Raw genomic sequence first — 12656 nt, 5'->3', positions numbered from 1 at the left:
AGAACAGAACAACAGCCCACTCATGCTCTCTTGACTCCCCAAGAATGCAGTTTATACAGATCAAAACATCTCTCTCAACCTTGGAAGCTTTCAATTTGATCGCTCGCTCAGTTCATAATGTCTGCCATAAGAGATAAAGTAGAGGAATGTACTTTCTCATCCCCAAGTGGGCTAAGTTTTATTAGGAGGAGATAACTTCAGGAGTCAATGGCCACCCATTAAACAATCTGAACTAATTCATAGACACAAATGCACTGATATTCCTTACACAAGAAACAAAAAAACAGTATAATTCTTGACAAAGCTCGTCTATCCATTTCCCTATACAATCTTAATGTGTATCTTTCCTGCCAGTTTTCAGTATATAGAATAAGAACTCATTCCATGTGTCAATGGGGCCTGGCAAACACCAGTGCACACAGTCAGCCACACTCACATTCATACGAGGAGAATAATGGTTCGGATGCCCATCTGGTCTCATCAGCATGGCTTCCGTTGTGTCCAACAGCTTGAATTCCAGGTCTCTCTTCATCCCTTCCTTCTCTGCTTCTTTGAATGCTTCCACCTGAGCCTTGTGTAACTCAACCACAAAACTTTTCCACTTCATCTCTTTCTTTGTAAATGGAACTGTCCTTGCACAATTCCCTCCTTTGTCCCAATCGCCATTCTCGAAGTGTGATGGAGAAAATGTCCTCAGAAATGTCACCCCTTTGTAGCCTTTGAGACCCATAATTGTTCTAAACACAGTTTGGAAGACTTTCCCATAGCCATAGGAGTTCAAAACCTGCGTGACGTTACTTTGCTGGCAATAGAAACATCCTGTTATTTGACCATTTTCGTAGTATACTTGTGGGCGAAAGAACCACTGTCCTGCTGAGAAGACGACGTAGTCGAAAGATTCGACGGCGGAATTCCAGGAGGGGTCTGCTTCATCCAAGTATAGATTCATGAGGCTGTTGGCGGAGAAACCATTCAGGTCTGCATCCTTGCTTTTAACCAAATACGGTGACCAGAATCTTGCCACTGTGAAATTGTAATCAGCAAAGAACCATCTCTTGAAATCATAGCTTAGATTGTATTTTGGAGAAACGTCTACCGGATGAGATACCTGCAACATATGCAAAAGAAGATTTAAAAAAGGGGAAAGTTTATACAGATGATGGATTGTTGAGCTTGACATATAACTTACATTGGAGAGAAGACACAAGAGCGACTGCATATGATTTCTAGCGACAGAGTCACCAACAAAAGCAAGAGATTTCCCTTTAACAATTTCCAAGAACTGTGCAGAATCAAAGAGAGGAAGCTCACAATCATCTGGCTTCCACCTCCATTTCAAAAACTCTCTGTCAGGTCTTCCATACTTCAAACAGTTTTGATACTCAAACATCATGTCACAAGTGTCATTCGTGTAGTATGGCCTCTCAGATTTGGGCACCCAATTTCCACGAAACAAATCACATTTCTTCTCTGATTCCACTGTCTTCAAGTTGGTTGTGTTCTTCCAGAGATTCGGCAGAGATGAAGGCAAGTTTTTGTTTGTAGACAGAGGAATGATGGTAACAAGAAGCAGTGTCAGAGCCAGCAGAATCCCTTTGTGGGAATTCCACAACACAGATTTGTTTACAATTGGAGCTTCAAAAACATGAAGCTTCATGTTGAGAACAGCTCTGAAATTTAGATTCCAAGTGTTTTCATTCATATAACTCACTCCCTCTCTCTCTTTCTCTTTGTGGTGGGTGTAGGTCCATGTAAAAAGCAAACTTTGGGTAATTATTGAAAAGCATTCATTCATATAATAGTATGCCTCTATTTTGGCTTCGACTACCTACCAAACCACCATCAATAAACAAGTGTGGTTTTATTGGTTAATGCATAATATTTCATTATTAAAAACTAAGTTGGACAGGTGGAAAGTCACAATTTATTTGGGCCACCGACATCGTACAACACTCATACAGATTACAGTCATATATCCTCAAAAAATTCTTGTAAGAAACATGCTTTACAGATAACAGAGCACCTACCACATGGAGCTGGTAAAAAAATTGTTTTCAAGTTTAACTTACAGCTTTATTCCTCTGCTACTTTCAGGGAAACACAGAAAAAACTATCCATTCAAAATCAGTAATCTTGATATAAAAATGTATAAAACCAGTCTTAAAACCCCGATGCAAAGGCATGTCCTTGACCTTGTCCTATCCGAATATTACATCCACCTCATAGCATATCCAGTATCATCGGTTTTTGTGTGGTCTACAAGTGGTAGAGGCTGTTGATGATTATGTTGGGAGAAGAGTGATAAAAACTTAGCTTAGAAATCCAGATTTTCCTGTGAGATTTACTGGAAACTTCTTCCGTTAAATAATGAACCTACTAACGTGTGAGATCTCACGTCGGTTGGAGAGGGGAACAAAGATAGTGAAGACGCTGGGCTTTGAAGGGGATGGATTGTGAGATCTCACATCGGTTGGAAAAGGGAACAAAACATTCTTTATAAGGATGTCGAAACTTCTCCCTAGTAAACGCGAAAAAAAACAATAGCGACTAATGATGAGCTTGTGTTATTACGAATGAAAGTCAATGAACTGAAGTCTGAATTAACAAAACTTGTGAAAGAATAGAATCTTCTTGGACAAACAAACAAGCATTTGGGTTTAGATTATTATATGCTAGGGGTTGTCATCCTTCTCATGTTCTTGGCAACAAGGTCTAGAAGTAGGGTCTATATCAGTACAGTTGGATTTTCCTTTCACCTTTGCCAGTAATCCCACCTTTTTTAAATGAGAAAAATAATTCAAAATGGTTGTTCTTAAGTGATCTAGACTGGATAGAGATAGAGATAGAGATAGGATTATGAAAGACTAGTTGATGGCCATCCACACATTCATTTCCCATCTATAGAATTGACAGCTTGATAAGATTACACTACTTTTCACTTTCCCCGACATATTAACAAACACAATGTTTCAGATCAAAGTATGTAAGAACGAAGATTCGAATCTTAATTGTAGATATCTATCTTAACTAATAGAGATATGTTCAAATTGGTCGACTAATAATCACAAATGGTAGCAATGAAGCAAACAAAAAAAAGGTACTTGCTTAAATTGTGCTCTTTATGACTTCTTTCACCATGTCTAATTCAACTTTAGACACAAATTATAAATGCATAAAGCTCAATAATCAACAATGATACAAATATACAAATCACAAAACAACAAGAACAGCAAGAACATGAATTTAAGAAGAAAGAAAATGATCATAAAGAAAAAACTCCTTTCTCCTTCTAACCAAATTGTAGCCCATCCCTGGCTGATCTAATCCCTTCCATCTTCAACATCTCAAGCAAGAAATCACTCCAAGCATCAATGGGGCCAGGCAAACACCAATGCACACAATCATTATACAATGTCACATTCTCACTCGCCAAATGCCCATACCTGCTAGGATGTCCGTCCGGCCTCAGCAGCATAGCCTGCGTCGTATCAAGAACCCTAAATTTCCGCCCTCGTTTTCTCCCTTCCCTTTCCGCGATCTTGAATTCCTCCATCTGAATCATATAGAGCTCCAGATTATGACCTTCCAATTGCGTCTCGTTGCTTCGGAAAGGCCTCGTCCTCAAGCAATTTCCGCCTTGATTCCAAAGCCCATTCTCGAAATGCGAGGGCGCAAAGGTTCTCAAAATCGTCGTTCCTTTAAAATTCTCCAGGCTGTTTATGGCCTTGAAAGCCGTTCGGAAGGCCTTCCGGTATCCGTAGTACATCCCGAGATCGGTGACATTTTCGAGGAGACAGTAATGGCAGCCGACGATACGGTGGCGTTCGTAGAAAACCATAGGTCGGAAGAACCAGTGGCCGCCGGAGATGATGATGTAGTCAAACTCATCAATCTGAGTGGTCCAGTCCTGGTCGTACTCGTCCAAGTAGAGATTGAAGAGACCAGTTTTGGTGGGGCCGTTAGAGTCTCCCATGGCGGCTTTGATGAGATGAGGCGTCCAGAAACTGGCCATGGTGAAATTATAGGTGGTGTATTTCCACCTCTTGAAATTCTCATCCGACGTGTACGACACGTCCTTCGGATATTCCACCTGTAATCCCATTTTTGTTTTTTTTTTAATATTTTAATCAAATTAAAACTATACTATATAACTTATTTTTTAACTTATTGGATCCAAATCATGTAACACTAAGGTAAAAGTAATTTTTTAATTAAAAGAATAACATATAGTTTTAAATATATCATATCATATCATATACTTTTTCATTAAAAATGTTAGAAAATAGATTGAAAACAATGTATGAACAAATGAGATGTACTTTATTATAAAATTTTGTTGGTCAAATGTTTACTATATTCTACATTTCGTCTGACACATTAAACCATTGTCGGCAAACATGTTATAGAGAGAGAAAGAAATATATACATACATATACATATATATATATATTGCAATGAAAAAAATGTTTTTTTTTTCTATTATTAATTTTGTTAATTGATTTTAATAGAGATTAGAAATTAATTTAAATGGAATTTAAGAGGTAAGATGGAATATTTAAAAATAAAATAAGATTTAAAGCTAAATAATAAATAATAATTTGAAAAAGTATTTTATTAGTTAAAATGTCACAGCTGGCAAATGCTCTTATTCCTTGTTTTTTTCCTTCTTTTTTCTGTTTAATAATTCAATAATTTGTTCACAAATAGTTCTTTTAATTATTTTTTATTTTTAATAAAAAAAAATCAATAATACATATAAAAATTTCTATTAATTATGTTAAAAAATAATCAACATTTATATAGGCAATATTCTTCGCTAAATTTAGACCTTAATGTTTCATATATTTCTAATTTTAAATGATGGGTAATTTTAATCATACCTTAAAATATATATACGAAAATAATTTAAGGTTAGAAATAATAAAATTAACGACAAAAATAATTGAAAATGAGAGAGAGAAGAAATGGGTATGGAAAGCAACATGAACATCAATCAAAATTTTTTAAAAAAAAAATGACATAAAACAACACAAACTTGTTGGCTTCATCGAAGAGCTAAAGATTCCCATGGCCCATAATTTTATTTTATTTTTAAAATTTTTAATGTAAAATAAATAAATAAATAAATAAAATAATACCAAAATTATGAAAGTAAGGGAAAGATGAGGCATTGGGAATGGAATTAGATTCCAAAACCCAATAATTAACTTTTAAATGTTATAATTTTTTTTTAATCTTAACCCAAAAAGTGAATTTTTCAATTCTTTTTGGCCAAAAGATGCTTTCCCAAAGCTGGATTAGATCACTCCAGTTAATCCATTAAGAGTAATTTAATTTCTTTTTTTTTTTTTGTAAATAAATATTCATAATTTTTTATTTATTTAAATAGTGATTTTTTATTATCAAATCATTGACCTTTTGGGGACAAAAACTCATATTATTAAAGATTTTTCAGAAAATGGAATATATTCCAAAAACCCATCTCAAGAAAGGAAAAATCAGACTCAAACAATCATAAAAAAACAATCTTTCAATCAAAAAAAGTGAAAAAAATTGGTAATTCAATTGGTTAAAACATTATAACGTTAGATGCGATCGATAAGAACTTACAGGTGAAAGAAGGCAAATCAAGGATTGCATTTGGTTTCTTCCAACGGAGTCACCAACAAAAGCCAAGGACTTGTCTCTCATGAGGTCAAGAAATTGGGAAGGGTTGAAAATGGGGAGGTCACAGGCGTCGGGCTTCCATCTCCATTGCATGAAGCCGCCGTCGGGCCTTCCATATTTCATGCAGTTTTGGTGCTCGTGAATGGCCCAACAAGAGGAGCTTGTGTAGTAAGGGGCGTTGGGGTTTGGGACCCATTCGCCGGTGAAAATGTCGCACTCGTCTTGTTGTTGAATGGCATTGGAGTATGGAGAAGAAGGGGAGGTGGGGGAGGTGGTGTTGTGGAGAAATAAGGAGTAGTTGATGAGGTTGTATATGAGGGGAATGACTGTGAGAAGGACGAGAGTGATGACTATGGCTAGGATTTTGTGGAGGGTGTAGGATTTCCCTGAGGGAAGCACCTCGTTGCCATGGAGTTTCATGGGGAGAGAGATTGGGAGAGAGATTGGGAGAGAGATTGGGAGAGAGATAGAGCGAGAGATGGGAAGAAGTTGAATTAAAGAGTTTGTAAAAGAGATGTAAATGATGAGTGGGTTGAAAGTCTTGTTCTTTTGGGTTTTGTTTTTTTTTTTTTTGGCTATCATTCTTAACTTGATTACATGTGGAGAGAAAGAGAGAGATATGTACGGCCCGGAAGCTTTTCCCTAATAAACGTGTTTTAAAACAGTAAGACTGACCATTATGCATATCAAATCAAATAGTGGTGAGATTGAGTTCTTATAGCTCGAAAAAGTGATAGAAACCTTGTGGTGTGAAGTGGTGTATCGTCGTTCTTTGAAGCTTTGAACATAAACACGAGAGAAGTTTAGAGATTGTCAAACGATGAAATTGAAGAACGAAAAACGAAGGTAGATACTTCACCTACCATGCTTGACAAATTTATCTTTTTATATTTATGTTAGAGGGAGTATCGTAACTTTTCTATAGGGTAGTTAAATAGTCGCCTTTCACCACGGTCCCGACCGTCTTACCTTTATTCGATCATACTTTTTTTTTATTAATAAAGATAATAAAATGAAAAGAAAAAAAAAACAAAAGTTTTTTTAAAAAAATTCCGACAATTGAAAGGAGGAGAGATCCAAAGAGAAGTAATGTATTTTGGTTTTGTGTGATTATTGATAACTCAATTGAAAGGCAATTCCAAAATTGATATGACTTGATATAATAATAATAATAATAAATAATAATAATAATAATAATTCATCAAAATAATGCTTTTTTAAATAAATAAATAAATAAAAAGGAAATTGTCATGACAGCTGGATGGGTACATATAATAATATCATTAAATTAATAAAAATGTCTAAAAAAAATTAATAAACTTTGTGGTTCAAACATGAATAAGATTATATAAATAATCATGTGAAGGTTTTATTTAATATTGATAGGTAAAGATGAGGTGAGGTATTGAGTTAGTTGTTGAGATGTCATTTAATTTAAAATGTGATTAATTAAAAAGAAAAATCCAAAATAATTTTACAAAATTTGACATTTTTGATTTAGGGGTTGGTGATATTCACTGCAATTCAAAGCTCAAATATTAGTTTTTGCTGCAAAATTGGTTGGATATGCAATAATTCATGCAAAGGCCTCTCTTTTTTTGGCATCATATAAATATATATAACCACTTCAATCAATAATCATTATTCATTTCATACCTAAATTTGCTTGCTTCTATCATAAATATTAATAATATTCACCTCAATAAATGGCTGGAAAGATAGATATTTTGACTAGGTACGACACACGCCGTTAGTCAAAATACAAGCTATGGATCTATATACAATGATAGTACGATACATGTAGTATCGATGCATAAACTATATCGGAGCTATTGTTTCGATGTCGTTTTCTTTCCCTCGAAAGCATTTAAAGATGACGGTGGGTATGGGTTTGGGTTGGGTTATGAAAAGATTTAAAGAGACTAATCTTTAATGGACTTTTAATAAACTAATCCAGCACCAGATATCACATCCCACTAACAAAGCGCATTAAACAAAAGGCAGAAAATGGTTGTCTTTCTTATCTCATTTCAATTTGTGTCCTCATAATAGAAAGAATTGCAGAGCAGTTTGATGTGCCATTTCACCTGATGGACGCCTATATTGACTTTACCTTCACTAGGTACATTCACAAATTTCAATATGGAATTAATGAGAATAATGAAAGATAGCTATTGAGATAGAGATCACTGGATTATCTATAAGTTCATCAGGCAGCTGAAGATGATAAAGCACTGAAACAGAAATGATTTTGCCTTTGATGTTAATGTAAACTTCTCCACTCATTCATTCAAATTTTGTAGCAATGCACAGCATATAACTTGGATAAGGAAGATGAGAAAACTCAGTAACATAGGGTTATCTCAATGGTACCTTTGGCTCATCTCCGACCGGGGTTTCCTCCACCTCGAGCTGGTGCTTTGTACCCACCTCCACGATCAGGTGGTGTCGAAGACCCATATGGAGCAGTGTTTCCAGGTGCAGTATGTCCTGCAACACGTCTAGAGTGAGCATCATACCCAGCTCGTAACCCAGGCACATTGTAACCTGGTCCTCTCTGTCCATCATAACCAGGCCTCTGGGAATCATAAATGGATCCTCTTGGTCCTTCATAGCCAGGTCCTCGTTGGGAACCCCTCGCTGGATCAAAGTTGGGTCGTGTTGCTGTTGAACCAGTTTGAGGTCCTGTGTATGCAGTCGCACCAGCATTGGATGCACCACCTACAGTAGCAGACAGCTGACCACGTCCCTATTGCACAATTTCAGTGAGTGGAAATGACTAGGAAAAATAAAACTCAATCAACATACTGATTTTGGAGTGTAAACCATCAGTCATGTCCATACTATAATTGTGTTTTGATAATTGTATTGAAAGAGCTAAAATTACCAAAGGATGCTCCAATGATTAAGAACTAAAACTAAAAGGAAGATTACAAAATAGTTTAGTAGAGGATGAACAGTCATCTTTGATGCCAAGCTAGCACCAAATAAATTCCAAAAGCCAACCAAAATCTTCACCGTAAAGTTATGTCTCCAGAAAAAGTTATATAAATCTCGTGGTCCAACTTCACATGATACGTTCAAACAAAGCATGGCATCTGGCCAGCAGGAAGAACCTGGCCTTTTGTGAAATGGAAGAGTAATGAAGCAAGTGAGAGAAGAAATATTTACAAGAGAACAAACCAAAGGAATTAAGAGATTAGATTATACACCTTTTGCTGTAACTCGTATCTAAAACAAAAACTATGTAAAAGGGACTACAGCATAGACATATCCACGACTTCCCTATCCAACAATGCTCTACCCCCTAAGGTGAAAGTTAAAAGAAAGCAAACTCCATGGGAACCCCACCTTTATTTTATTTTATTATTATTATTATTATTATTTTTTTTTTTTTTTTTTGCAAAAGACAAAACCTATAGACAAGGGAATAAATAATATAGAGGAGAATCGTCAACCCAAAAATTGGCCAAAAAATGGAACATTGGACCACCCCCATTTAAGAATGTGGTTAAGTTTGGAAATTTGAGAGGACACTACTAAATTTCCTTCCACAAGTTGGCTTTGGTCATTATTGTAAGGAACTCATTAGCATTTTGCCGTTTGTACCAAAATCAAAAAACACTACGCCTAAGGTTCTGAGGGAAACCTTCACAACGGCCCCGCTTACCAAAAGGGAAAAATAATTACACAATAAGTTTCAGAAACCCTGACCCGCCCTTTTCAGACATTTTGGAACAAACTGTCACTTAACTATCCTCATAAGTTCCCAACCAGATGAGAATTGAAAGCCACCCCCCTCATGACTCATGCTCTCTCTCTCTCACACTCACTAACAGCTCCTTGAACTTAGTGACATGTGGATGAAGCAAATCCAGCCAACAAGCCACAAGGAGAGTCGGTCCCATTACTCAAAGTCTACCCTCACATACAATAAAATAAAAAATAAAAAAAATAAAAAAGCAAAGAAGAAAAATCATAATTTTCAACTAACCGAGGATGGAATCCTAAATAAAGAGATTATATTTGATTTGAAAAAATAATAAGAAACAGATATTTCTCGAAGAACATGAATATAGAATGAAAATATTTGAGATCTCACATCAATTGGAGAGGGGAACGAAATAATCCTTATAAAGGTGTGAAAATCTCTCCCTATTAGACGCGTTTTAAAACCGTGAGGCTGACGGTGACATGTAACGGCCAAAGCAGACAATATTTGCTAGCGGTGGGCTTGGACTATTACAAATGGTATCAAAGCCAGACACAAGACGGTGTACTAGCAAGGATGCTGGCCTCCAAGGGAATAGATTGAGAGATCTCACATCGATTGGAGAGGGGAACAAAGTATTCCTTATATGAGTGTGGAAATCTCTCCCTATAGACACGTTTTAAAACTGTAAGCCCGACGGCGATACGTAACGTGCCAAAGCGGACAATGTTAGCGGTGGGCTTGGGCTGTTACGAAATAAGTCTCCTTGAAAGAACCAGAGAGTAAATTGAAATCTGACGAAGTATAGATTGGATTGGAGCCCATCACTTTGTGCTCCTTTTGCTAGGTTATTTTCTTAAGGCCCTATCGTCTGTTTATTATTTATATACTCTCTCATATTTTCTCTGAATGAAAATTCAGTTTCTAATAAAAAAAAAATTCTAAAAAAAAATGTTAGTTTAAAACGTCTTCTCCCCCTAGAAAATAAGGCTTCTTTCCAGGAAGATAAACATTTCTGAACTTTCTCAACAATCGGCTCAGCTAAAACGTAGGCAGGAAAAGAGACCTCACAGCCCACCAAAAGAAGGAACTATAAACTTCAGGAACAAAATATTAATTCAAGAAAACCAGAAAGTGGAATATGTGAATGTGACAAACCTGGCCAACACCATAGCCGTCCTCATAAGTATTTTGTCCTGCTGGATGCCCAGAAGCCTCCATCTCATTGTTTTGGGTCGTACCATAAGGCCCAACTATGTGCAGTCGCCAAATATCAGTGGTAGATAGAGGGAATTTCAAGACGGGTAAAACATAATCCAACAGGAAGTCTGAAATAAAGGTGAGGAGTAGTACCATGTCTTCTGTCTAAACTAGCAGTATTTGTCAACTCTGCCCTAAGCTTCTCCAGCTCCCTAGCCATAGTGACATAGTTCTTTTCCATCACTTGAAGTGACTCAAGATGATCATTGTATAATTTTTTCTCATAGTCATAGGTCGCTCTGCAAGGTCAATAACTAGGTCATGCCATTTTCCAAACAAAGAACTCAACCCAAACAAGTTTAAAATAGGAACTCCCTAACCCTAAATGCAAGAAACCTTGCATTAAGGGGTTTTCTTTCCATATTCTTCTTTGTTTGAAGTGACTCAAGATAAGGACGCGTAAGCCTAGTAGGGATGGCTAAGGAAACTGAACCATAAAGATGAAAACTGAATTTGATTGAATCCACAAAGGCATCCTACACAAAAACTAACATAAGTAGTTATGTGAAATCTTAAAAATTCCCTCTAAAAGGTAAATTCTATATAGATTACTCACCTACAATGCTGATATTCCTGCTTCAAGCTCTCAAGTTCTGACATCAAAACTGGAACCTGCTGCACGTCTGCATGGGCCCTCTGAAGATCTTGGGTCAAATGTTGCACTCTAGTAATAAGTTCTTGCCTTGCTACAATCAAGTTCTGTGCTTCTGCTTTTGTCTGCTGCAATTCTAACTTAATTGGCTCAGCTGCTTGTAATTCAGCTTCCATCTTTGCAATCTTATCAGAAAGATTCCTTGTTTGCTGTTCTCTTTCAGATTTCACAGCTCCTATTTGAGCATGAAGAATCTGCAACTCATGCTGCGCAGCAGCAAGTTCTTGCCTCAAGGTTCCATGGGTAGCTGCGAGCCTCTGATTCTCAGTTGCGAGTTTCTGTATCTCAACATGTTGCCCAGCTAGCTTCTGTTCCATTACTTCTGGAGGAGGCAATATGTCAAAGGGAGGAAATGTAGCTGGTGGAGGACGAACCCCATGACCAAATGCTTCTGGATGCAGTACACCAGAACCTGGAAGAGGACGCCTCGTATGTGGAGGCGGAAAGCGACCTTTACTGCCCATTTTAATAGCTAGAAATCACCTGCGTATACAGAGAATATAACACAGACACCATTACTTCAACTGTCTAACAACAAACCAAAATCGAAGAACTGTTGCTAACCAAGTAGCTAGAAGCCAATATAGGCAAGAAAAGTCTTAAATATGTAAACTTAAAAAAAAAAAAAAAAAAAAAAAAAAAAAAAAAAAAAAAANTCATTTAATGTGCTAATGCAGAACACCAAGAAAATTATGGCCTTAACAATCATTTCGTAACCTAAATTGTAAGGTGCGCAACAATACAGCAAATCCAAAATTGAATTCGTTAAAGAAATAACACTTCTCGAGTGTACCCAATGAAAAAGAAAATCACACATACCATCAAACAGCATCGAATAAACTAGAAAATGTTCATTGATGCACGGGAACATGAGCGTTCGTTCTTGCTGAAAGAAAAGTTTAGGGTTTTCAAAAAATGAGAAGGACGATAAACACCAGAGTATTGGGTAGGTTTATATACCTTCGGCAATCAGCCGACACCGGAAAACTCATCGGCGGAGGAGGTTGAAATCGGAGAAGTAAAGAAATGAGAAGAGTTTCTCGCCACTGTTGTTTTTAGGAAGAAGAAGAAGAACCCGCCATGACAGTCCCAATTTTAATTTCTTTTATAATATATATATATATATATATTTTTTTTTATTATTATTTTATTTTTTTATTTTTTTGGAGAAAAACCATTTTTATTTCTAAATTTATAAATAATTATTTTAATTACATTAAATCTGAAAATTAAAAAATAAAATAGGAATATAATGTCTCCTATTTTAATTATAGTAATGGTGGGAATTGTTGTAATTAAACCTTACGAATAATAATTGAATTATAATTTAATAAAATTAGATTTTAAACAATAATTATAATCCAA

General features: G+C 36.1%; 3 protein-coding genes across 4 annotated transcripts; all 3 read right to left on the bottom strand.

Annotated features, from left to right (window-relative positions):
* Positions 1–134: 134 nt before the first annotated feature.
* On the bottom strand, positions 135–1739 carry LOC111795199 (protein trichome birefringence-like 19). The gene is made up of 2 exons (XM_023677493.1): positions 1190–1739; positions 135–1108 (listed from the first exon to the last, which is right to left on the bottom strand). The coding sequence occupies exons 1-2, from the start codon at positions 1700–1702 to the stop codon at positions 332–334; spliced, it is 1290 nt and encodes a 429-aa protein (XP_023533261.1). The 5' UTR covers positions 1703–1739; the 3' UTR covers positions 135–331.
* A 1339-nt stretch (positions 1740–3078) lies between these two features.
* On the bottom strand, positions 3079–6229 carry LOC111795192 (protein trichome birefringence-like 19). The gene is made up of 2 exons (XM_023677479.1): positions 5611–6229; positions 3079–4090 (listed from the first exon to the last, which is right to left on the bottom strand). Exons 1-2 carry the CDS (start codon positions 6085–6087, stop codon positions 3290–3292), a joined length of 1278 nt encoding a protein of 425 aa, XP_023533247.1. The 5' UTR covers positions 6088–6229; the 3' UTR covers positions 3079–3289.
* Positions 6230–7600: 1371 nt separating this feature from the next.
* LOC111810288 (protein FLX-like 2) lies at positions 7601–12377 on the bottom strand. 2 transcript variants are annotated; one of them, XM_023696980.1, is made up of 6 exons: positions 12252–12377; positions 12111–12177; positions 11196–11774; positions 10733–10878; positions 10538–10632; positions 7601–8416 (listed from the first exon to the last, which is right to left on the bottom strand). In XM_023696980.1, the coding sequence occupies exons 3-6, from the start codon at positions 11753–11755 to the stop codon at positions 8048–8050; spliced, it is 1170 nt and encodes a 389-aa protein (XP_023552748.1). In that variant the 5' UTR covers positions 11756–11774; positions 12111–12177; positions 12252–12377; the 3' UTR covers positions 7601–8047. The 2 variants fall into 2 exon arrangements, with proteins under 2 accessions (XP_023552748.1, XP_023552756.1); XM_023696988.1 differs by lacking the exon at positions 12111–12177.
* Between the last annotated feature and the right edge of the window lie 279 nt (positions 12378–12656).

Source organism: Cucurbita pepo, chromosome LG01 (assembly GCF_002806865.2).
Source record: "Cucurbita pepo subsp. pepo cultivar mu-cu-16 chromosome LG01, ASM280686v2, whole genome shotgun sequence".
Taxonomy (NCBI): domain Eukaryota; kingdom Viridiplantae; phylum Streptophyta; class Magnoliopsida; order Cucurbitales; family Cucurbitaceae; genus Cucurbita; species Cucurbita pepo.
The sequence above is the reverse complement of the archived record's forward strand: the minus strand, read 5'-3'. Positions and strand labels throughout refer to the sequence as shown.